At 42.8% G+C, this 27,156-nt stretch overlaps 1 protein-coding gene across 2 annotated transcripts in view; it reads left to right on the forward strand.

The window, feature by feature from the left end:
* The window catches only part of LRP12 (LDL receptor related protein 12), a 106,807-nt gene that overhangs the window by 72,841 nt on the left and 6,810 nt on the right, over positions 1-27,156 (forward strand). For both annotated transcript variants that reach the window (XM_073330339.1, XM_073330338.1), the window contains 3 exons: positions 1,365-1,567; positions 18,642-19,743; positions 20,984-21,116. In XM_073330339.1, the coding sequence (XP_073186440.1) occupies positions 1,365-1,567; positions 18,642-19,743; positions 20,984-21,116 (1,438 nt within the window). The remainder of the gene's footprint in view (positions 1-1,364; positions 1,568-18,641; positions 19,744-20,983; positions 21,117-27,156) is intronic.

The raw sequence follows: 27,156 nt of genomic DNA on the forward strand, positions 1-27,156 counted from the left end.
CTTATTCAATTTGCTTTTAATTTCTCTGTAGCTCTACGATCCATCAGTTTTGTCAACGTTTTTTTAAAAAGTACATGGGAAATTCCAAAATGCTGCAATGTTGATAGATTTCATCTTCTAGAAATCTAAAGTAATCACAGGCAACAGTTATACATTTTTGAAGGTTTACTTTTATTTTTTGATATCTATTTCATATACCTTGTAAGTTTATAGAGGAAATAATGTCCTGTCTTCTGTACCATATATTCATGTACTTATCAGTTCACACACTCACCATCCCTCCATAACTTCCAGGGAAATCAAAATTTGTTTTAACAACAACTTACAAGTTAGAACTGTGACTGTACACTGTCCAGTGCTGATTATGAAACTGCTTTAGCTGCGGGTTTTGTTTGTTCCCAGTGCAGACTTGCTGACCCAGGCAGAAAGAAGGGTTCTATCAAAATAAACATTTGGCTAAGAATGTAGTCTTTTAAAAATTGTTTCAGTTCAGAGCTTTTATTTCTACCCAAATCTTTTTTTTTGCAGTGGCATGTCATGAAGTTGCAGGGTACAGTGGATGCCACTGTTCAACCACAAAAAATGTTTCCTAAAATCTTTATTCTAAGTTAGGTTTATAAGGTTTGTTATACGTCAGCACTAGCTTCCTTCTGTCAATGTACTGCGTTTTATTAGCGTTTCTGGTCTAGTGCTTTGTTCTCTGCACTGGCCTACTTTTGCCCAGGCACAAAGATATGTAAGGCTGGGAGCCAAACCACTCTGTGGTAATGGAGTCTCGTGACTCAACTATCTTTTTAGTGGATCTAGCACAGGATCTAGCACAGTTCAGTCAGCTAGTGTAGACAGGGCCAAATTATTTTAAAAATAATAATTCTCATACAGTTTGGCTCCATCTACAATGGCAAGCCCAATCATAGGAAGCTGCTTTAGCTGAAACAATGTTGAGACGTGGTTTAAATAAAATATCTTAATATGATTTCAAAATCCTTAGAGATTGGGCCTATAAAAAGTATCTTTGCAACCAGAAGAGTTAAAACCTTTTTTAAAATGAAAGCTAAAATTCTGTCAAACACAGAAGTTGCTAAGTGTCAGGGGCAATAGCCTAAATGCTTGGTATGGGTGGGGAATTACAAGCATGTGGATATCTAGGATCCTGGTAATGGAAAGACCATCTCCGTTACATCATTACAAAGTGTGTAGTAAAATTCTATCTGCAAAAAGACTGACCATTTTCTTAGTTTTTTCAACATCAGACCAGTAAAAACTCCTTCCACTCATTTCCATTTTAAACAGAAATAATTTATCAAATAACTTGTAAAATAGCCACTTCATTAGCAAAGTTTGACTCTTTGTGTCTTTTGCAGTTTTCAAGATTTTGATGTTCAGGGATCTCGACGATGCAGTTCGGATTGGTTAACAATAGGAACCTACAAGAATGTGGAAGGTTATAGAGCTTGTGGCTCCTCCATTCCATCACCATACATCTCTTCACAAGACCATGTTTGGATCAGATTTCACTCGGATGACACTATCTCTAGGAAAGGCTTCAGATTGGCCTACTTTGCTGGTATGTTTCATATAAGGACCATTGATATGTTTTCATATTACTAAGGCTGTTGATTAATCACAGTTAACTCACGTGATTAACTAAAAAAAATTAATCACGATTAATCGCACTGTTAAACAATAGAGTACCAATTGACATTTATTAAATATTTTTGGATGTTTTTCCACATTTTTAATGTATTGATTTCAGTTAAAACACAGATTACAAAGTGTCCAATGCTCACTTCATATAATTTTTTATTACAAATATGTGCACAGTAAAAAACAAAAGAAATAGTATTTTCAATTCACCTCATACAAGTATTGTAGTGCAATCTCTTTATCATGAGATTGTAACTTAAATGTAAGGTTTTTTGTTACATAACTGCACTCAAAAACAAAACAATATAAAACTTTAGAGCCTCCAAGTCCACTCAGTCCTTTTTCTTGTTCAGCCAATCGCGAAGAGAAACAAGTTTGTTTACATTTACAGGAGATAATGCTATCCACTTCCTAATTACAGTGTCACCTGAAAGTGAAAACATGTGTTCGCATGGCACTGTAGTAGCTGCCATCGCAAGATATTTACGTGTCAGATACACTAAAGATTCATATGCCTCTTCATGCTTCAGCCATCATTCCAGAGGACATGCTTCCATGCTGAGAAGCTTGTTAAAAAAAAATGCTTTAATTAAATTTGTGACTGAACTCCTTGAGGGAGAATTGTATGTCTCCTGCTCTGTTGTACCTGCATTCTGTCATGTATTTCCTGTTATAGCAATCTCAGATGATGACCCAGTACATGTTGTTCATTTTAAGAACACTTTCACTGCAAATTTGACAAAAAGAAAAGAAGGTACTGATGTGAGATTTCTAAAGATAACTGCAGCACTCAACCCAATGTTTAAGAATCTGAAGTGCCTTCCAAAATCTGAGAGGGACAAGGTGTGGAGCATGTTTTCAGAAGTCTTAAAAGAGCAACACTCTAATGTGGAAACTATAGAACCCAAACCACCAAAAAAGAAAATCAACCTTCTGCTGGTGGCGTCTGACTCAGATGATGAAAATGAACGTGCATTGGTCTGCACTGCTTTGGATCATTATTGAGCAGAACCTGTCATCGGCATGGACGTATGTCCTCTGGAGTGGTGGTTGAAGTATCAAGGGACATATGAATCTTTAGCACATCTGGCATGTAAATATTTTGCGACACTAGCTGCAACAGTGCCATGCAAATGCCTGTTCTCACTTTCAGGTGACCTTATAAACAAGAAGCAGGCAGCATTATTATCTCCTGCAAATGTAAACAAACTTGCTTGTCTGAGCGATTGGCTGAACAAGAAGTAGGACCGAGTGGACTTGGAGGCTCTAAAGTTTTACATAGTTTTGTTTTTGAATGCAGGTTTTTTTGGTACATCTACATTTGTAAGTTAAACTTTCGTGATAGAGATTGCACTATAGTATTTGTATTAGGTGAATTGAAAAATACTATTTCTGTTGTTTTTTACAGTGCAATTATTCGTAATCAAAAATAAATATAAAGTGGGCACTGTACAACTTTGTATTCTGTGTTGTAACTGAAATCAATATATTTGAAAATGTAGAAAACATCCAAAAATATTTAAATAAATGGTATTCTTTTATTGTTTAAGAGCACGATTAATCGTGATGAATTTTTTTTGATCACTTGACAGACCTACTTAGTACATTAAAGTTTCTTCTAGTCTAGATTTTATAAAGTGCACAGTTCCTTTCAGCAGCATCAAAAATATGGTATCTTGTACACTCAAGTAATGGTGCATTGTGATGGAAGGGAAATATACATTGCCTGAAGTATTTTAATAGGTTGGGAACTTTAAAATATAATTGCTGATCTAGAGTTTATGGTAATGAACAAAGTGAATGAGGTAGAAAAGAGTTCCATTATAAAGCAGCCTGTTTAGCTACCCATAATTTTTTTTAAAAATTGCTTGGGCTTGAAATTCTCAACCTCAAAATTGAATACTTTTAGTAAAGTTTTTAAGTAAATTGTTTCACTTTTTTGTGTTTAAGTGTCTGTGGGAAGAGGAAAGAAGTACATTTTAGATATCTAGGTTTAATTTTTTTTTATTTTGTATCTCAAATGGCTTTAAGTACAAATTCCAAACTTGGTACTAGGTTAACAATTGTGCATGCAAAAATGTACAAATTTAATCTCTTTCTGATAAATTATTCTCTGTGCATATGACCTATTAGGTAATCCTCAGTAGGTAATAGAGTTTGGCCGGGACTCCTTGCCCAGCCTGGAGGGCAATTCTTGAGCTGCCATTTCTCCCATTGGAGAGAAAGGGAAGCTGGTAGCAGGGCAGAGAGTAGATAGCCTCTCTTGCCCTTCTTTTAAAGTCAGAGATCAACCTGGCAATCATCTGACTTATGTTTTTTATGATGACATGGTGTTAGAATAATTCTTTCGGAGAAGCTGAAGCGAAATGCATTTAACGCTATGCAATGAAAGGGATACAGCAAACTTAACGGGAAAATAAGTACTTCAAACTATGATGCCTTGTGTGTTACGCACCATTGATTTTACTCCTGAGGACATAAGACAATCATATATTGCACAGACAGATATACAGACCTAACCTCTCATGATTTATGTTGTTTTTTAACTTAATCCATTTTATTCAGTTTAGACAATAAAAAGAATCCAGTTTGACTTAGTTTCTACATACCGTGATTTTTTTTTTTTTTTTTAACCAGTGCACTGTTGTAGTGTTCAAGTTGCAAACACTTCAGGGAATGCTTAAATCCAAAACTGTTGTCGGCATTTTTTAATTCAAAATATTTTTACTAATTTATGTTGTTAGACAGTCTTTACATAAATCTAAATTTTGGTCCTGAGCTACTAGTTTCCTTTTAACTTTTTAATAAACTTGATGCACCGTTTTGAAGATGTTCAACTTTAAATTTAGTACGGTAGCTGCGTCAGTTGACTAAAGCAGTCCTCAAGCGTCCGCTGCACAAGGAAGGACTGGGAGATCCACACTGATCTTGTCTCTGTATGAACCCTGCTGTTTGTACAGGGAGATCTTGAAACGCAAACATAGTTTCCTCTGAGCATTCAAACATACCAGCTGTTATTATGTGTACATTTAAGCAGCTATTGCAGAGAGCTGTTATTTCACTGAAACAAGTCTACACTATAGCTGAGGCAAGGGTCACTATGTTGTTTCTTTCTAGACAGTCAGTAGAAAACACAGTAAGATGTGATTAACTTAAATGGATATATTTGCCATGAGTAAAGGTTGTTACATTAGGCCCCTAGTTTGTACTTCTGCAGTGGCTAAAGAATACTAACATCATCTAAATAACTGACATCTGATAATTGTGTGCAGCACTAAAAGTACCCACTTATGTTTCTTAAAATGAAATCTCTTATTAATAGGAAGTATATAATGCATAATTATGACTAAAAATTATTCATTGTGTGATGATAGTAATTTGCCATGTAGTATACCTAATCATGAGTAGAGAAATGTTGAAGAAATAAAAAAAAAATCAAACACTCTGAAAAAAAGTAGTAGTAATGGTATCTTGTCGTATCAACAGACTTGTACCACCTGTGGTGGCTTACTTACAAAAGGCAAAAGTACACCTCATTACAATACTTCAGCTACCCAGCTATAAACTAAATTAGTTTCTATTTGATTTGGGTCAGCGAGTTCAATAACCGTATCTGATCATTAATCTGTATGGGAATGGAGTTGATGCGTGTCCATATCACAAAATCAGCTGACAAGGAAACATATTTATGCCACCATTACAACCAGCATTAATGAGCACCATTCTTGGCAAGTTTGGTGATTCATAGATCATAAGCCCAGAAGGGACCCTTGTGATCATCAAGTCTAGACCTCTTGTATAACACAAACCATAGGACTTATGTGAATTAATTCATGTTTGAATTAGAGCATATTTTTTAGAGTAACATCCAGCCTTGACTTAAGAATTTCCAGTGATGGAGAATCCCCCTCAGCCCTTGTTAAGATTTTTCTGTGATTAATTACCCTCAATATTAAAAATGTATGCCTTATTTCTAATCTAAATGTCCACCTTCAACATGTTCTCCTTCGAGACTACACACAACTACAACCCACTGTAGTTGTGTGTGCGCCTTATGCACAGATGTTGGAGATTTTCTTCCTTCAACAGTGCCCATAGGGGTGGTTCGCTTGTCCCCTGTCGCTGCACAACACTGCATGCTGGTATAAGAGGTTGGAGCTGCTCCCAACCCTCCTTAGTGCCTTCTTACCTCCAGTGACAGTTGTTGGAGCAATCTCAGACGTGTTTACTCAAGTGTATCCCTCACTCGTTGTAAATAGTTGAAATTAATTAGTGTTAGTTTTTCAAGTAAGTTAATGCCAGGTTTTGTTTTTGTATTCTTTGGGACCAATTCTTTCCTTTTGGTACCAGACTCGGTACTGGAACGATGCCTCGCTCCCTAGGATTTAAGTCCTGTGGGACATATTCAAAGCCTGTGCCAGTCAATAGTCCTCATTCACTTTGAAGTGCTTGGGTGTGGCCCATGTTAGGGACAAGTGTCACATTGGCAAGGGCATCAAACCCCATTCAAAAATAGAATAGAGCATTGAGGCTTAAGTGCTTGCTTATGGAAACAGCATTTTGACTCCCCGCTGGCCAAGTCATCACGTTGGGAGAGTGCTTCAAGTACTTCAGTATTGGCATGGCATGCTCCACCAGGCTCAAAGTTCCCCAGTACCGAAGAAGAGACCCAGACCTTCCTCAGGTTCAGCATCTCATTCATCTACCTCTGTACCGACGTAGGACAGAGGTGAGGACTCTACTCAGGGTGAGGCTCAGAGAACTTCTCCAGAAGCCTCACCTCCTAAGAGGGCTTTGCTGCCTTTGGAGCCTGTGACAGGTCCATCAAGGCTGTCCCCTGAGAAACATTTGAGGGGCCAGCAGTCTGGGGTGTTATACATATACATCTGCAAGAGACTTGCTTAGCTTCTTAGTACCAATTCGCATTTAAAACTGTCCAACTCGTTCCTGCTCACCCCTCACCTCACCGAGAAGCCATAGTTCTACTACTTAGATTTCTTCTCAAACCAGTTTTATCAAAAGGTTTATCCCATGGTTTCTCCAGTACCGCCATTCCCAGATTCAGGATACCTTTCTCTGGTATCATTGGAAGACTGATTCCTCATCCAAGGCTGGGACACAGCGCTTACCCTCCTTTACAATTATCAGGATCATGGGCAGTGCCACAACACCAACAGTGGCCTTTTCTGAAGGGGCAATGCCCCGGACAAGGATGGGTTCCAGGTCCATACTAGTGGCCACTCTGGGCTCCATGGTATGTCTATCCTCTGCCAGAACCTCATCCTGACACTTGTGGGGAGCGCATCCGACATGATGGCACCAGCAATGTCATTCCCCGGTACCCGATGTTGAGATAGGGACTGGGTACTCTCCAGTGTCACTCTCCAGTGTCCAGTACTGTGACGGGTCCTGGCCAACCAGACCGTTATCAACTAGATTCTCCATCACAGATTATGGAGTTGCCCCCACCTCAGATGCTAGTTGCATCCTTTTCTTCATCACTAGATGAAGCTATTGACTCAGTGGGAGAGTCACCTCCTCCAGAAGACCACAAGGACCATCAAAACCTCCTGATAAGTGGCCTAGGTGCTCGGCATCCAGGCAGAGGAGGTATGTGAGAGTTCTCACAAGTTGGTAGACATCCTGGTGTCAGACACCTCTGCCAGTCAACAAGGCAGTCATGGAGCCGGTCAAAATTCTTTGTCATACACTCTTCCCTGACTCCCACAGTAAAACAATCTGAGAGGAGATACTTTGTCCACTCTAATGGGTATGAGTATTTTTACACTAATCCCTTCCCAGGTTCTTTTGTGATGGCAGCTGCAAACAAGTAGGAAAGACAGACAACAAGCCTCCGCCCCTAAAAACAAGGACTCAAAAAAACTAGACTTGTTTGGTTACAAACTTTATTAAGAACATAGGAACGGCAATACTGGGTCGACCAAAGGTCCATCTAGCCCAGTGTCCAATGCCAGGTGACCCAGAGGGAATGAACAGAACAGGTAATCATCAAGTGATCCATCCCCTGTCGCCCATCCCAGCTTCTGGCAAACAGAGGCTAGGGACAGCATTCCTGCCCATCCTGGCTAATAGCCATTGATGGACCTATCCTCTATGATGTTACCTAGTTCTTTTTTTAACCCTGTTATAGTCCTGATCTTCACAACATCCTCTGGCAAAGAGTTCCACAGGTTGACTGTATGTTGTGTGAAAAAATACTTCCTTTTGTTTGTTTTAAACCTGCTTCCTATTAATTTCATTTGGTGGCCCCTAGTTCTTATATTATGAGAAGGAGTAAATAACACTTCCTTATTTACTTTCTCCACACCAGTCATGATTTTATAGCTCTCTATCATATCCCCCCTTAGTCGTCTCTTTTTCCAGCTGAAAAGTCCCAGTCTTATTAATCTCTCCTCACACAGCAGCTGTTCTGTACCCCTAATCTTTTTTGTTGCCCTTTTCTGAACCTTTGCCAAATCCAATACATCTTATTTGAGATGGGGCAACTACATCTGCACACAATATTCAAGATGTGGGCGTACCATGGATTTATATAGCGGCAATAATATTTTCTGTCTTATCTATCCTTTCCTTAGTGATTCTCAACATTCTGTTAGCTTTTTTGACTGCTGCTGCACATTGAGTAGTTGTTTTCAGAGAACTATCAACAATGACTCCAAGATTTTTCTCGAGTGGTAAAGGCTAATTTAGAACTCATCATTTTATAGCGTGACAAAGTTCCTCCTCTGCCTTGGTGGATCCTGTGCTTATTGGTGGATTTGCTTGCCTCAGAGGTTTGCTGTTCACTCAGCTAACCTCATCACTGGCCAGCATGGGGAAAAGGAAGAACAATCCCCACAGTCTCTGCTGGTCCACCTAGTGGGTCGGGGGACAGGCCAGGGACCTTCCCCTCTGGTGGGACGCACAGTCCAGGTCAACTCTTCCAATAGGGAGTTGGGGGGATGGGAGGAACCCGGGCCCGCCGTCTTCTCCAGGTTCCAGCCCAGGGCCCTGTGGATCACAGCTGTCTATAGTGTTTTGTGTAATACCTGTGTGACAGCTACAACTCCCTGGGCTACTTCCCCATGTCCTCCTCCCAACACCTTCTGTATCCTCACCACAGGACCTTCCTCCTGATGCCAAACAGCGTTTGTACTCCTCAGTCCTCCAGCAGCATACCCTCTCGCTCTCAGCTCCTTGCGCGCTTTGCACTGACTGAAGTGAGGTCCTTTTTTAAACCAGGTACCCTGATTAGCCTGCCTTAATTTATTCTAGCAGCTTCTTAATTGGCTCCAGGTATCCTAATTAGCCTGTCTGTCTTAATTGGTTCCAGCAAGTTCCTGATTGTTCTGGAACTGCCCCGTTACCTTACCCAGGGAAAAGGGACCTGCTTAATCTGGGGCTAATGTATCTGCCTTCTATCAGTTGCCTTCTATCACACTTTACTTGGAGTGCACCAGGCTGCAGTCCCTATTCCAGCTCCTCTTAGACATCTTGTTAAGATTTTGGTTGCACTTTCCCCTCACCTTTTTATTTATGCACTCCCTATCTGTGGCCCCGCAAAGTCACGGGACCTCCTGGTAACCTCCTCCTGGCCCTGGCTAAAATTGCCATCTATAAAACCAGGGTGAGGAGGTTGACCAATGGAGTCTCCTGTGACTGTGGGGCCTATTTCTGATCCTCCATCCGTTTGCGTATCCAGGCAGAGTTCCTCTGGGCAGCGTCCACTGACTCCCTTGAGACCTTCGAGGAGCAGTGGGCGCTGTCCAGGGTTCTCTGCTCGGTGTACCGTCTGGTTCCCTTTGTTTGACCCTTTGACCGCACTCCTGTCTTTGTTATTTCATTAGTTGTCCCCCGGAATTATTTGGTTTCCAGGTCCTGTGGATCCCCCGCTTAGGGCTGAAGGGGGGATCCTTTAGCAGTGGGTGGGCTTCCGCCCGCTCACTTCCTGGATCCCAATAGGATCACTCTCCTGTAGCCATCTGGCCCGACCCTGTGACAGTATGTATAGTTGGGATTATGTTTTCCAATGTGCATTACTTTGCATTTATCAACACTGAATTTCATCTGCCATTTTGTTGCCCAGTGACCCAGTTTTGAGAGATCCTTTTGTAACTCTTCACATTCTACCTGGGACTTAACTATCTTGAGTAGTTTTGTATCGTCTGCAAATTTTGCCTCACTGTTTACCCCTTTTTCTAGATCATTTATGAATATGTTGAATAGGACTGGTCAAAACTGACCATTTACTCCTACTCTTTGTCTCCTATCTTTCAACCAGTTACCAGTCCATGAGAGGACCTTCCCTCTTATCTCATGACTGCTTACTTTGCTTAAGAGCCTTTGGTGAGGGACCTTGTCAAAGGCTTTCTAAAAATCTAAATACACGATATCCACTGGATCCCCCTTGTCCACATGCTTGTTGACCCCCTCAAAGAATTCTAGTAGATTGGTGGGACATGATTTTCCTTTAGAAAAACCATGTTGACTATTCCCTCCAAAGTTATGTTCATCTATGTGTTTGACAGTTTTGTTCTTTATTATAATTTCAGCCAGTTTGCCCGGTACTGAAGTCAGGCTTACCGACCTGTAATTGCCAAAGTCCCCTCTGGAGCCCTTTTTAAAAAACTGGCATTGCATTGGCTATCCTCCAGTCATTTCGTATAGAAGCTGATATAAATGATAGGTTACCAAACCACAGTTCTGCTGTTTCTGCAGTTTCACATTTGAGTTCCTTCAGAACTCTTGGGTGAATACCATCTGGTCCTGGTGATTTATTACTGTTTAATTTATCAATTTGTTCCAAAACCTCCTATAGTGACACCTCAATCTGGGACAGTTCCTCAGATTTGTCACCTTAAAAGAATGGCTCAGATTTGGGAATCTCCCTCTCATCCTCAACCATGAAGACCGATGCAAAGAATTCAGTTAGTTTCTCCGCAAGGGCCTTATCGTCCTTGAATGCTCCTTTAGCATCTCGATCGTCCAGTGGCCCCACTGGTTGTTTAGCAGGCTTCCTACTTCTGATGTACTTACAAAAAAAAAAAATTGGTATTACTTTTTGAGTCTTTGGTTAGCTGTTCTTCACCTTCCTAATTATATGTTTACACTCCATTTGCCAGAGTTTATACTCCTTTCTGTTTTCCTCATTAGGATTTAACTTCCACTTTTTAAAAGATGCCTTTCTGCCTTTCACTGCTTCTTTTACTTTGTTGTTTAGCCATGGTAGCTCTTTTTTGGTTCTCTTACTATGTTTTTTAATTTGGGGTATACATTTAAGTTGAGTCTCTATTATGCTGTCTTTAAAAAGTTTCCATGCAGCTTGCAGGGATTTAACTTTTGGTGCTGTACCTTTTATCTCAGGGTCTGCAGCTCAAGATCGCAAACTAGCAGGCACTCCTGAGTCAATATGACTACACGCTTTGGGAGAACATTGCTAAATTAAAGGACAAGTTACTAGAGGATTGCAAACGAGAATTCTCAGTAATGGTGAAGGAGGGTAAACTGGTCACCAGGACTGCTCTCCAGATCAGTCCGTATAGTGGAGATTCAGCAGCTCAAAACATGGCATCAGTAATCTTCCCGACTACCTGCAGAAGTCCAACAGACCGTACAGGACCTTCTGTTTGAAGGGTCCTACTCTTGTCTCTGGGAAAATTGATGACAGGCTTCGCAGCCTTAAAGATTCTAGGGCAACACTCAGAGCCTTTGGAATGTACACTTCAGTGACAAAAAGAAAGCACTTTCAACAACAACTTTTCAACATCGTAGCTTTGCTCCCCATTCCCAGGGAAAAAAAGAAGGAATTATAGAAGGCACACTCCATCACTGTCCCCTTCAGCATCCCCAGGCTCATCCTGTCCAGCTGCCTCCTCCAAGCAGGCATTTTGACAAAGTTGTTGAAGACAGAATACCAGTCCCCTCACTTCTGTCTGTTCCCCTTTTTTGTATTTACCAGTTGCTTGTCCTGCTTCCTAAGTACCTGGATCCACATAACATCAGACCATTAGATCTTAAGCACAAGAGAATGGGGGTATGCCATCCAGTTTACTTCAAACCCCTCCCTCACCACCGTCCCTCTTCAGGGACCATTCTCTTCAACAGGCAGTCCAATCTCTTCTTCAGACAGGGCCAAAAAGGAGTACCATTGAACCCAGGGGGAAAGGCTTTTATTCCTTTTATTTCATGATCCCCAAGTTAAAAGGAGGCATCAGCTCCATTTTAGATGTAAGAGAGTTGAACAAATTCCTGAAGAAAATACAATTCTGTGTGGTTACCCTAGCATCAATTGTCCCTTCCTTGGAACAAGGAGACCGGTATGCTGCCGTTGACTTGAGGGCGCTTTCTTACATATCAATATGTCATCTAAAGTTTCTCATTCTTGGTGAATGGCTGTCACTGTCAGTTCACAGTACTTCTGTTTGGCCTGGCAGCTGCTCCTCAGGTATTCATGAAGTGCATTATGGTGTTAGCAGCTAATCTTCGAAAATTAGGGGTAATGAACAACTAATTTATCTGCAGTCGATCAGAGTATCAGTCCTGTCTAGCATATCAACTGCTCTATCCATATTCAACACTCTGTGGCTCCTAGTGAATTGAGAAAAATTAATACTGAAGTCTGCGCAGACAATAGAATTCATTGGAGAAGTCCTCTACTCCACAAAGGCCAGGGCTTTTCTGCCAAAAACCAGATTTGAAACCATTCAAAAACTAGTACTTCAAATGAAAGCTCACCCACTCAGAACAGCATGCAAGTGCCTCAGTCGGTTAGGTCCCATGGCAACATGTACCTATGTAGTACAATGCTCCAGACTGCGACTCAGGATGCTACAGACATGGGTAGCATAAATATATACCCTGAATCGTGACGCCCTGGACAAGGTGGTTCAATTGCCTGAGCTAGTCTTGTCTCTGGATTGGTGGACAGATCTTATAAAAGTTTGTGTGGGAGTTCCCTTCCTTCCCACACTACCAACACTCACTCTCGTCACAGACCTGTCATCCCTAGGTTGGGGAGCTCACATTGGGTCCCTGAAGACTCATGGTTTTGATCATTTCAGAACTCAGAGGCTCACATAAATGTCAGAGTTAAGAGCAACAGGTCTAGTCCACTCAATCTTCCTCCCCCACGTTGTCTGACAGACAACTCGGTGACCATATTTTATCTAAACAGGCAAAGAGAAGCACAATCAAAGTAACTCTGTCAGGACTCTTCTGTAGTCCACTCAATTCACCTTAGAGCTACTTACTTTCTGAGGAAACAGAATACAATGGCAAATCAACTGAGCTGATCCTTCACTGATCAACACAAGTGGTCATTGGCCCATGATATGCCTGGGCATATCTTCCAACTTGGAATGGATTCCCAAAGTAGTAGTCTCAGCCCAGGCTCCCTAATAGATGCCTTTCTCCTGTCTTGGGAGAATTACCATCTATATACCTTCCCTCCAATTCCTTTGTCCTCAGAGTAGTATCCAAAATAAAAAAGAACCATACTCGTCTCATCTTTATAGCACCAGTGGTGCACCAGCACCTCCTATCCCTCCCATTGGATCCAGACATAATTTCCCGAGACCACGACCACATTCTGTACTTCAGCCTCCACACTCTCCATCTCACGCATGGATGCTTTGACGGATGTCCTTTGGAAGGTTCTGCTCACAGAATGTCCAGGAGGCACTTCTAAATAGTGGAAAACCCTCAACTAGGATCACTTACCTGGATAAATATAAGTGCTTCTCCATTTGGTCTCATGAGAAAGGTGAATCTTGACCGGCTCCAATATTGCATTGTTGATTGGCAGAAGTGGCCGAAACCAGGATGTTGTGCTGACTGTGTTCTAGATCTAAAACAGAATCCCTTAGTTCTGTAAGGGTGCATTTGGCTGCTATCTCAGCTTTCCATATATGGATGGATAATAAGCCCCTTTTCTCCCACTAGCTCAACGATTCGTTCTAGCTCAACGTTTCTATGATTCTATGCCTACAAAAAACTTAAGGAGAAACTGTTTGGCTGTGGATGCACTGATGCCACTGTCTGTCATGCTGCCCAATATTCTCTCATTGTTTCCTTGTATTCCCTTGTCTGTATCCATCTGTTGTCTCTTATCCTATATTTAGATTGTAAGCTCTTTGGGGCTGGGACTGTCTTTTCATTCCATTTGTATATCACCTAGGACAGTGGGTCCTGGCCCATCTCTAGGGCTCGTAGATGCTATGTTAATATAAATAATAATTTTTAAAGGGTTAAATGCTTTTGTATTTCCCAGGAAATTCATTTTTGGGTTAAGAATATTTCTTTCATTTAAAGTTATCCAGTGGTGAATGTTGTTAGAGGGCTTATTCCTTCACCCACTTTCTTCCCTGGTCCTTCTCGCATGAACAGAGAGCAACAATACCCGAAGTCCAAAGGTGCAAACAATTCGATGTTTATTGGGGTGAACTTCCAGCAAGCATGATTCCAGTTTCCTTCCTTAGTATCCTCCTTCCCAGCTCTGACACCACAGAGCCTTACACCTGTGTCCCTGTTCCCATTCCTACCCTTAGCCAAACATGATTCCAACTTCCTTACTCCCATTCCCTGTTCCCATTTCCCCCTTTAGCAAAACATGATTCCAATTTTCTTACCCCCATTCCCTGCTCCCATTTCCCACCCACACCCACATGCCCACCCACACTTCCTCATTGACTACAGATTATATAGTAAAACTTGAGTTCTGCTTAGCTATACCTTAACCAATCATTTCCCTGAAATTTAACTAACCAATCCTAACATATTGTAACATGATTATGTAACCAATTATATCCCACCACCTTAATTAGTTTACACCCAGCAAAATTAATTATACAGCAGAGAGGAACAATCACAGAACCAGACAGAGATTATACAGACAGACAATAGCAAAGTGGGAACTATAATGACAAAACAATACAGAAGTGAGGATTTCTCATCCCAGCTATTGATAAGTGAGTTCTTGCCAGACAGGATGCTATCAAACTAAGTTTCCTTTTACATTTTCTAGGCACTTCCCTTTCTCTGGAGGTGATAGGAATACAATCCTGTCCTGATAGTGCCTAACAGCCCAATAGCACCTTATTTCAATGTGACTAGTTTGGAATGTGAGGATGTGACCTTTCTCTTCCCAGCTTATGGCTGCCTCTGCTGCTTAGCCAAAGGCCTGAGCCTAAGCACAGGGCCACAAACTGTCACAGTAAGAGAAGGCCCTTACACTGGCAGACAGTGGTTTTGATTCTTTCTTTTATACCTCTATCACTAGCCAAGTGATAAGAATACACCTAAATTCTTAAAGTACAGGCCTTTGCAGACAGGCCTGAATATCTATATCCTAACAAATGTGGTGCTGTATGTTAGGTCAACGTGCCAAACCAGTAACAAGTCTGTGTCCTGAGGAGCTTGATTTAAAGGCACAACAGGTATAACAGTTCTTCGCCATAATGCTTTGTGGAATAGGTAGGTAATTAGAGGAGGAGTTGTTGTTTTAAGGAATAGCTAGAAACCTTTTCATCCAAATGAGTAACTTTTTCCAGAAAGTTTAAAAGCATGTGAAAGTAAGAGCTTAGATGTAAATCACTTCTGCCTTCATTATTATGGTATTGCTTTTAATTCTTGCCTCTTTTAGCACCAGTAACCCTCAGAAACTGTCTTCTGTCTCGCTGATCAACCCTTTTTCATTTTTGTATTCAGAATACTGAGGATTTTAAAAAACTTTCTTTACTTATTACTAAAGGAAACTATGGTTGCAATCTTGCAATATGATCAGTGCAGGCTGTTAGCCGACGGCCAAGGATGTTTGGTGAGGTGCCAGCTATGCCCGTTTATACCATCCGTGACTTTCACCGCTAGGACGCACTGTCCCTTCGCGGCGGGAAGCCCGGGCTAGGCTGATGGATGCCCCAAGGTCCTAACCACCCGTGACTTTAACTGCTAGAGCTCAGAGCTCCTTCGCAGCGGGCAGCCAGGATTGACTGACAGGTGCCCCAAGAGTTTGCCCCGTGGAGGCGGCACAACTCAACGCTAGGCTCTTAGTACTCACCTAATGGCCAGGCTTTAGAGCCAAAACGGCTGAGGTTCTTTAATTGTGTTGGCTGCTTTACAGTAAACCAGAGAAAACAAGTCAGGCTTATGCATAAATGGTTACCAAAATTTATTAAGCTAGATTCTAATCATGTGGTTACAAAATTGCTAGTGCCTACTTATTTAAATGTAGAGATGTTACACACACAAACAAGTTACAAAACTGAAGCCACAATCCCAAAGAAAGAAAACAAAGTATAGAGCTCTATTTCAAAATATGTGTACACTAAAGATAGGAGATCAGGTGTGGGTGCTTCTTACCCTCCTTGCATCTCTCGATTCCAGCGGTGCCAAGCCAGGATCGGTCACTCAATTCCGCGGAAAGACGAATAAGGGACAAGGCATAGGGACCCTCTTAGCTGCAGAAGCCTTGGGAGGCTGTCACTTATCTGACCAGCAGATAGATAGTGAAAAGCACTCAAAAATCATGGTGCTGTAGGTCCCCTACTTATACCTCTATACTCCTTTATTCTCTTTCTCCTTTCTTATGCCAAATTGAGGCTGGTCTGTCGGGGTGACGCCAGCTTTCGCAAGAGTAGTTTACACTTGCAAAGAAGAGAAACAATAAGTTTCGACTACTGGACATTTCTTTTATCAGGGTAAATATTTTCCCACCTAGGATGTTGGTGTGTGTGCGTCACGCTATTTAGTAGGGGCTAAGAGCCATGTCTGTCACAGGGCCTCTGCCTGCTGTGAGCTTAATCGTTGTATCTGTTCCCAGAGGCACATTGTAGCAGCACACCTGTGCTTTCACAGCTTCAAAGGCTGTGCTGGAATATATGTTAAGTGCCCTGTTCCCGCTTCCTCCTGTGTTTCCAGCAATGCTGGTCTGAGGGGGGGGGGTGCTGGCTGTCTGGCTACACAGGCCCAACAGTTCATCCACATGGATCCAATTGTAGGACCAGGGCCTACAGTATTTTTAATAATTCTGTAAAGAGCAACTTTTCCAAAATGATAGTATTGTATTAATCCAAATCTTGAGATACATGGCCTTCATTAGGTTCTTTGGGAATTTATCTCAAATTGTCAAACACACCTTGGTAACTCCAAACTGTAGGTGTGCCATAATGGTGTGGGGGTGTAGAGAGACGACAAGCTGCTAATTTGCAGTTTAGAGTTTATATTTATCGTCAGTGAAAAGGCTTTTTTAAAAAAAAGACAAGTCAATCTGTTCCTTTAGTTAAATATTTTGATGTGCTAATATTAAACAGTATTTTATTGGTGAAACAAGGCAATGTCACTAATAACAAATCTGGTTTTCCTTTAGTTGCTGCCCTAACAAGATCAGCATTTTCTAAAGCGCAATCACTGACTGATTTTATATCCCTTCTGTATATCCCTGCTCTCGCTACATGTCTATCTGTTTGTCAGCTAAGCACTCTTGGTCAGTGCTCACTGGGTTTATCACTTGTTTGCTTTTTATTTTTCTGTGGTTTTGTTTTGTTTTTTAAAAAAATAGCCTTTAGATTTTAAAATGCCGGAGGTGCTGTGTCATCCTGTAACTTTGTTCCTTTCCTTTTTAATTGCTTAGATGATAAACTTCATATTTAGTTGATCTTTTGCAGGATAGTATTAGATGTTTAGGTTGAAGGAGAGGAACAGAGAAGTGACTTGGCCTAAGGTCACTCAGCAGGTCATTAGTGGAGCTGGAAATACAATCTACATCTCCTGAGTCATAGTCCTGTGCCCTAACTATTGGAGAATACAGCCTCTGTATTGGTTTCTTTTAAATACACCGTGTCTATTGTTCTGTTTAAAGCTGTGTTAATCAAGCTAAGTTCTTGAGGATGTGCTATACAGAGTCCATCCATCATACTACTTTTAAACAGTACCTGGGAGCTTTGTAAATATGGATCCAACTAACCTAGCTTATAACATGGTTTGGCAAAAACTTTTTTTTAAAAACCTATTCGCATTTATTTAAACATGGTTCTAATGTCTTTGTCCCAGTCTGATTGCAGAACCAAATTATAAGTGTTCTCAAACCATACTTTACAGCTGAGTATAGGTGAAGTCTTAATAAATTAATCTTTGATGAGAAGTGCTATTGCAACTACAAGATGGCTCTGGAAGACAGTAGTGGCCAATACAGTGTGTGGCTCTCAGGATAGGTCTTAATACTGAATACAGTACTTCATACCTTAATGCTGGTTTTAGTATTTCCCAAGGCTATCAAGATCTAGGCATACCTGTCAGGTATCAGGCCCACCCCCTGCTATCTCCAGCTTCCTGGCTATATATTTTTGTTTTCTGTTCTGCCTGCCTGCTGCTGGGCTCTGCTGTCCTATTTGTTTCAGGTTAGGCAGGAGAAAAGTAGGAGCAGCCAAAGAGAGTGGTCGTCGTCTTGGTCCTGTGGGGGGGCTGATGAGGGGTATAATGGCTCCCATCTCCTCCTCCTTCCTGTGGATTCCTGGTTGCAGAGCAGGAGCTGGGAAGCATACAACATGCTGTGAAGGGGAGTGGAGCCTGCTGCTCTAGTGAAAAAGAGCCTGTTCCCTACGAGTTACTGGGGTATGACAATCTTGTGGTTTGGGTGGGAGGGGGAATTGATTTTTATCTAACCCTTATCATCTAATCATTTTAGGTATCTTTGTGCAGACAAGGGGGCCAGATTTTCTACTGTTGTAAATTGTCATGGCTCTGTTGACTTCAGTGGAGCTACCTTGATTTAAAGAAGCTGAGAATCAGGCTCAAGCTGTCATACTGGCAGAATTTGCTGTTTAAAATACTGTATTATATTTGGATGTGTTTGGGGTTGCAATTATTTACGGAGACCGAAATAGTTATAAGGTACTCTGTAACCACATGATATTTATAATTAATATGCAATGATGACCAGAAAGTACTGGAGTTTAGTAGAAGTTACCTATTTTTACAAATTGTTAAATGTGTGTTTTCAGGAAAATCTGATGAACCAAGATGTGATTGTAACCAGTTTCATTGTGCTAATGGAAAATGCATTCCAGAAACTTGGAAATGTAATAACATGGATGAATGTGGAGACAACTCTGATGAAGAAATCTGTGCCATCGCTAATCCTCCAACAGCTTCTTCCTTTCAACCTTGTGCTTACACCCAGTTTCAGTGTCTTTCTCGCTTCACCAAAGTTTACACCTGCCTTCCAGAATCTTTAAAATGTGATGGAAACATTGATTGTCTTGACTTAGGAGATGAAGTAGACTGTGATGTGCCAACATGTGGGCAATGGTTAAAATATTTTTATGGTACTTTCAATTCTCCCAATTACCCAGACTTTTATCCTCCTGGAAGCAACTGCACCTGGCTAATAGACACTGGTGATCATCGCAAAGTAATTTTGCGCTTCACTGATTTTAAACTTGATGGTGCTGGTTATGGAGACTATGTCAAAATATATGATGGATTAGAGGAAAATCCACGCAAGCTTTTGCGTGTGTTAACTGCATTTGACTCTCATGCACCCCTTACAGTTGTTTCTTCTTCTGGGCAGATAAGAGTGCATTTTTGTGCTGACAAAGTAAATGCTGCAAGAGGATTTAATGCTACGTATCAAGTAGATGGTTTCTGTTTGCCATGGGAAATTCCATGTGGTGGTAACTGGGGTTGCTACACAGAGCAACAGCGCTGTGATGGCTATTGGCATTGCCCAAATGGAAGGGATGAAACCAATTGCAGCATGTGCCAAAAAGAAGAGTTTCCCTGCTCTCGAAATGGCGTTTGCTATCCTCGTTCAGATCGCTGCAACTATCAGAATCATTGCCCTAATGGTTCAGATGAGAAGAATTGCTTCTTTTGCCAACCTGGAAATTTTCACTGTAAAAATAATCGCTGTGTGTTTGAGAGCTGGGTATGTGATTCTCAAGATGACTGTGGTGATGGTAGTGATGAAGAGAATTGCCCGGTCATTGTACCCACCAGAGTAATAACAGCAGCTGTCATTGGGAGCCTTATCTGTGGATTGCTGCTTGTCATTGCACTGGGATGTACTTGTAAGCTGTATTCACTGAGGATGTTTGAACGAAGGTAAGTAGCACATGTTCCCAAAGCTAAGATAAAGTATTGTAATTATATAATGTACACAGTAAACAATTTAACATAAGCATATATCAATAAGAATGGTCTTATTAGTATTGTATAACTCCTAAAGGTATTCTTCCTCTCTCTGTATTTTTGAAATTCTTATTGGCAGTGATGGTGGAGATGACGGGAAAGAATAATTTTGATCACTTGCCTGTGGGCAGCTAAAATGTAATATTTAGTTGTCCAACAGAAAAAAATGAAAAGGTGCTAATTTTCAGTCTGTGGTCTCATTCTGAAGTAAATTAAAATTAAATATTGTTGTCGTGATTGACTGGCAGCATTTCTATGTGTTCTGCTTGTTCTCTTTTGGACTGTCATGTGCCAGGGTTTCTCATTCTTCTTTTTCTTAGTGTGTCTACCTCTCACTGACTCATGTGTTAAATTTTGTCCTTATTTTAATATGAATTAGAATGCTGCTTTTGTCACCAGTCTTATCATAGAATCATAGAATATCAGGGTTGGAAGGGACCCCAGAAGGTCATCTAGTCCAACCCCCTGCTCGAAGCAGGACCAATTCCCAGTTAAACCATCCCAGCCAGGGCTTTATCAAGCCTGACCTTAAAAACCTCTAAGGAAGGAGATTCTACCACCTCCCTAGGTAACGCATTCCAGTGTTTCACCACCCTCTTAGTGAAAAAGTTTTTCCTAATATCCAATCTAAACCTCCCCCACTGCAACTTGAGACCATTACTCCTCGTTCTGTCATCTGCTACCATTGAGAACAGTCTAGAGCCATCCTCTTTGGAACCCCCTTTCAGGTAGTTGAAAGCAGCTATCAAATCCCCCCTCATTCTTCTCTTCTGCAGGCTAAACAATCCCAGCTCCCTCAGCCTCTCCTCATAAGTCATGTGTTCCAGACCCCTAATCATTTTTGTTGCCCTTCGCTGGATTCTCTCCAATTTATCCACATCCTTCTTGTAGTGTGGGGCCCAAAACTGGACACAGTACTCCAGATGAGGCCTCACCAATGTCGAATAGAGGGGAACGATCACGTCCCTCGATCTGCTCGCTATGCTTATACTGAGAGTAGCACTCGAATTGTGTAATCATGTGATCAAACTGAATTAAAAATTCTACTACCATAAATAATATGAACCTTATCAATTTTGTTATGGTCTAATCCCTATCTATGAATACATGCTCTCTGTTTATGTACTATATAACTTTTATTTCTTCTTGAAAGATCATTTGAAACACAGTTGTCAAGGGTTGAAGCTGAGTTGTTAAGAAGAGAAGCTCCTCCATCTTATGGACAGTTAATTGCTCAAGGCTTAATTCCACCGGTTGAAGATTTTCCTGTTTGTTCACCAAACCAGGTAAGGTGTTTCTGATTATCCCAAAATAGCAGGCCATCCAATTTAAATTTTTACAAACTTGGCTTTCTAACTACCATGTTTTGGGTTTTGAGATTTATCACTTTCTTCAGCCACATCAATATTTTTGTACCACAATTACTTTTAAATATTGGACAACTCTCCATCATAAGAGATGGTGACGGCACACAACTGAATCACTTTGCAAACAATTTCAACAATTTTTTTAAAGGAATGCCAATATCTCTCAATAGTAAAAGGCATGCTATGTGAAAAGTTACAACTGGTAGGTGCAGTGGTGGATGTTGTGTATATATTGCATACAAAGAACATTAAGGTTGCAAAGTCAATCACTCAAAAGTGTCTCCCCCCCTCCCCCAACCTTTCCCTTCCCTGGGACCACGGCATGCTACGGTCTCAAGGGTTCAAGCCGTGCAGGTCCTGTCTGAAGCCTATGCCAAAGGGAGGACGCACATGACTCCTGTTTAAAGTGTTTGTGGGAAGCCAATCAGACTGAGAAGTGCAAGATCTGTAGGGGCTTCACTAAAGAACTAAAAAGGAGAGGGACTTCAGGATAAAATTGCTCCACATGGAGTTAGCCCTTCATCCCTAGGCAGCACAGGTGGCATCTGACCCTAAGTCCAGCGCTTCAGTGCGGAGTGGACCGGCCTCGGTAAAGAGGCCATGGCACCGAGAAAGGACTTGGATTCCAGAGATCCGCAGCATTGCCACTCCCTGGCACCGAAGACGACCTCCGATGCAAGTGCCCCTATTCGCCAGTGCCGCACAAAAGGAAGAAGACTCAAGAAGAGAGGTTGCTCTCCCACTAGAGCAGTGGAATGAGGAAACACCAGCAATGTGTGTCCTGTGCCATGACACCTTCAGCTCTGACTCAGCCAACACCATCGACTCTGGCCTCACTGGGAAGTCCGTCAAGTCTGGTTCTAGTGGACTCCTCAGTGCGGGAGCCTCGGGAGGAGGACTTAGACCTTCCCTCCACACTAGACACCTTTGAGGTGGCTAGTCACCTCATAGCAATGACAGCACAATCCCTTGTGTAGGCTCCAGCACCATCGGCATTGCAAAGAGGTCCTGTGCCTTCCAGGGGCAAGCAATGATGCGGCACCGCTCCAGACGGAGTCCTCGTGGGATTTGGAGGTGGAATCATTTGCCTCTGGTTGAAGCCGGCACTATTCCAGACAACAGGAGAGGCAGCCAATGCCTATTATGTCATGACCACCACAGTGTCAGGCACTGGCTCAGTGGCCCTTCTGGACCCTGTGGGCCTACCACTGGGGCCAGATCCTTGTCAGTGGTTTTGGAGGTGCTGGCCCCTCCATCATCAACATCTGTAGCCCAGGAACCTCTCTGGGGACAGGAGATGGGCACGCAGACAGGCACTGAGATGGGCACGGAGACCAGCACCGCTCCCAGTGCTATGCAGGGTGTTTCAGCGCAAGGGGATCCCTGCGAGCCAGAGGGTCAGGAAAACCCAGAACCCCCGCAGGCATCTTCCTCATCCTCCCCAATTAAGTGGTGGCAGGCATATCTACCATGTTGCCAGCTATGGACAACAGAGCCCACCAGGAGTTAATCAGTAGGGTGGCTGAAAATTTGGGCATGCAGGTAGAGGAGATGTCAGAGGAGTTCAACTCCCAGGTCGTCATTTTGGTGCTGCGAGGTCCCTCGAGGGTGGCTTTGCCCCCTCATTAAGGCCATCCACAACACTACTAAAGCATTGTGGCAAATGCCCATCTCTCTACCCCCCCCGTGACTAATGGGGTGGAGAGGAAGTATTTTGTGCCGTTCAAAGGGTATAAGTACCTGTTCACTCACCCTTAGCCGGGCACTTTGGTGGTGGAGGCAGCCAACCAGAAGGAAAGGCAGGGACAGCCAGGACCGACATCTAAATCCAAAGAGGCAAAAAAGCTGGACCTTTTTGGTAGGAAGGTATATTCTATTGGGGGTATATTCCAGGTATATTCCAGCTTTGCATTGCTAACCAGCAGGCAGTCCTTAGCCGCTACAGTGTTAATTCTTGGAACATGTCCAAGTTTAAAGAGCTACTTTTGACGGACTCCCATTCAGAGTTTGCTGCCATCCTTGAGGAAGGCAAGGTTGTCACAAGGCCCTCCTTACAGGCCTCCTTACATTCAGCGGACTCGGCAACCTATACCATGGCAACAGCTATAGCCATGAGAAGAAGCCCATGGCTTCAGGTGTCAGGACTTGCCTTTCAACTGCATAGGGCTATTTTTGGAGCAAACAGACACTAAGCTCCACAGCCTAAAGGATTCAAGGGCAATTCTGAAGTCCCTGGGGCTTCATACGCCAGCCCCTCAAAGAAACCATTTTAAACCGCAGCTTGCTTCTTGATTCTAGCCAGCTCCTCCTAAGCAGGACTATGGCAGGAAGCGGGGCAGAAGTAACAGACGGAGACCCTCTCAGTCCTCCTCTAACCAGGGACAGGGCTCAGCAAAGCAGCCCCCAGCCTCCAAGCCAAACTTTTGAAGGTGCGCCCAGGGGTGATGCACCAGTTCAGATCCCGGATCCTTCCCCTCCCTTTGTGAATCCTCTGTCCCATTTCTATGATGCCTGGGCACAAATCACCCCAGACCACTCAGTCTTAAGCATGGGAGAATTAGGATATTCTCTCCAATTCTGTTCCCTCCCGCCTTCCCACCCTTCTTCCCTATCCCTCTTCAGGGACCCTTCTCATGAGCAGCTTCTCATGCAGGAGGTGCAGACACTCCTACATCTTGGGGCGGTAGAGGAGGTCACTCTAGAATTCAGGGGCAGAGGGGGTTCTATTCCTGGAATTTCCTAATCCTGAAGGCCAAGGGTGGGCTCAAACCTATTCTAGACCTGCGAAACCTCAACAAATTCATGAGGAAGATAAAGTTTTGCATGGTCTTCCTGGCTTCCATTATCCTCTCTCTGGATCTGGGGGACTGGTACATCATCTTCGACTTGAAGGATGTATATTTTCACGTGACCATAGTCCTGTCCCACAGATGGTTTTTCCACTTGGTGGTCAGCAACACTCACTATGAGTTTACAGTTCTCCCCTTCAGCCTCTCTGCAGCCAACCAGGTGTTCACCAAGTGCATGTCGGTCATGGCAGCCTTCCTGTGGAAATGGCAGGTGCAAGTATTCCCATACCTCAATGACTGGCTAATCAAAGGACAGTGCAGGGCTGAAGTGGAGGCCCATGTGAGCCTAGTTCAGACAATGTTCCTCAGGCTCAGCCTCATACTGAATGTAGCAAAGTCGACCCTAACCCCAACTCGGAGAATAGAGTTCATCAAAGCTCTCCTGGACTCCAGTCAGAAACTCACTTTCTCACCATGGGTGCCATCATAGAGGAACTCAGGTGATACCCCACCACTACAGCACAAAATTGCCTCAAGCTTCTCAGCCATATGGCCACTTGTACATACATAGTACGGCATGCCAGGCTGCGGCTCTGTCCCCTTCAGGCGTGACTAGCCTCAGTGTACAGGCTGAATCGGGACCACCTAGACAAGTTGGTTAAACTCACTCCCCCAGTTATTGAGTCCCTCAGGTGGTGTCTCGACCCGCAAGCAGTGTGTGCCGAAGTGCGCTTTTTTTCTCAGGCCCCAACCCTCGCTGTCTCTAGTAACGGACGCGTTGGCATTGGGTGGGAGGCACACTTAGGCAGACTCGGGGCCTCTGGTCCCAGGTAGAACTTTCGTTGCACATCAACAACAGGGAGCTAAGAGCGGTCCGCCTTGCTTCCCAGACATTCCAGGCCCATCTGGAGGGCACATGTGTATCCGTATTGACCAACAACACATCAGCAATGTTCTATATAAACAGACAGCATGGTGCTTGTTTTTCTCCCCTGTGCTGGGAAGCCCTTAAGCTGTGGGACTTTTGCATCGCTCATTCGATACATCCAGAGGCATCATACTTTTCAGATTCCCAAAACGAGTTGGCCGATCATCTCAGCAGGTCATTTCACAATCACGAGTGGTCCCTCCGCCCGGATGTTGTGATCAACATCTTTCAACGGTGGGGGTTTCCCCAAATAGATTTGTTTGCAACGAAATACAATAGGAAGCATCACCAGTTTTGCTCCTTCCTGAATTACAGCCCGGGCTCACTCGCAAACGCTTTTCACCTCCCTTGGAAGGACCACCTACTATACACTTTCCCACCCTTCCCACTTGTACACAAGGTACTGCTGAAAGTCAGAAGGGAGAAAGCATCAATGATCTTAATAGCACCAGCATGGCCTCTCCAACACCGGTTTACCACACTTCTAGACCTGTCGGTGGACACGCCAATAACCCTGCCCCATAGCCCATATTTGATCACCCAGGACCCCAGCTACCTTCAGTTTCCCAATCTGCAGTCTCTCCATCTCATGGCATGGAAACTCCGTGGCTGAATCCCTTGGAGCTCACGTGCTCAGACCCTGTTAGAGATGTCCTCTTTAGCAGCAGGAAGCCATCCACTAGGTCCACCTGTCTGGCAAAGTGGAAAAATTCTCCATTTGGGCATTACAGAAACACACTCCACCCTTACAGGCATCAATTTCCTTTATCCTGAACTATTTGCTGCATCTAAAACAGAAGGGTCTTTCAGTATTATTAATAAATGTGCACCTCGCAGCTATCTCTGCTTTCCACCCCAGTTCAGCTGGACGCTCAGTTTTTCAGGAACCCCATGGTGGGCCGCTTCCTCAAGGGATTAAACAGTCTGCCTCCTCAAGTAAAACAGCCAACTCCTCAATGTCAACCTTGGGCTGTCTGGACTGATGGAACCTCCTTTTAAGCCGTTGGCAACATGGTCCCTCCTCTACTTCTCCTGGAAAGTAGTGTTCTTGAAGACGTAAAAACGGTTACCTACCTCTCCTCACTGGTGTTCTTTGAGATGTGTTGCTCATATCCATTTCAATACCCACCCGCCTTCCCTCTTGGAGTATCTGACAAGAAGGAACTGAAGAGGTGGCGGGTTGGCAGGAGCCTATATACACTGCCATGCAGACATGACTCCAGAGGGCTCCACAGCCGACCAGACGGGTACTGCTAGGGGAAAAACCTTCCAACGACTGCACATGGCATGCACACACCTACTTAGAATGGACATGAGCAACACATCTCAAAGAATTACAGTTAGGAGAGGTAGGTAACTGTTGGGTTTTTTGGTTTTTTACCATAATTTGGATCTGTTGTGCATACACATGATGATACACTCAAGAGCTAAAATTAAAACTCTTCATCCAGTAAGGTGTCTACCAGCTCTGTCTATAATATATGCCTAAGTTTCCAAAGCTGACTGTATTTAAAGAAAAACTTAAAACGTCTTTCCTCAAACTTCCCTTTAACTGCACATCTTGAAATCTCTTGACACTTCATTGAGTGGCTACTCTCTCACGGAGCCTTTCGGGAAAACTTGGTGAACTGCAAAGTACATATTATTTTCAGGAAAATGCCATTAGGTACCAGTCCAACTAATGTAAAGAGCATCCTTAAGCTGTGATGCTAATAAATACTTGTAGTAGTCAATGTTGAATGTTTTGTCCTAAGTTAAAAGTCTTCTACTTGTTACTGTCCTTAACACAGAGCTACCCATATATCAGACTTTTTAATGTTAACTCGTATTAGAGCTATTTGGTGATCTGAGATTCCAGGTTTCAGACGTGACTGAGATAGTTTTGCATAGAAATTGGGTGAGTGTTACTTTCCTAATAGTGCATATTAAACCAAAAAGGAACAGCTGGCTTCATTGATGGAAGCAGGTGGAGACACAAAGTCAACAACAACAGATAACTTCACAGCTTTTGTAGGAAATGCTATCCTCCATATTTATCTTGGCAAAAAGAGTTCTTCCCTCTGTCTGGAAATATTTCATGTTCAACAGAGACTTCAGCTGTAGATAGGATTCTGAGCTGAACGTATATGTAATAGATGTTAGAATCTGCCTCTATGTGAGGCCTGTTTAAAAAATGTTTTGTATTTACAGATGTGGCTTATGCAACTTGACACTTCTTTTCCTATTTTAAGCATAGGCAGTT

The sequence above is a fragment of the Lepidochelys kempii genome, chromosome 2 (assembly GCF_965140265.1).
Source record: "Lepidochelys kempii isolate rLepKem1 chromosome 2, rLepKem1.hap2, whole genome shotgun sequence".
NCBI classification, from domain to species: domain Eukaryota; kingdom Metazoa; phylum Chordata; order Testudines; family Cheloniidae; genus Lepidochelys; species Lepidochelys kempii.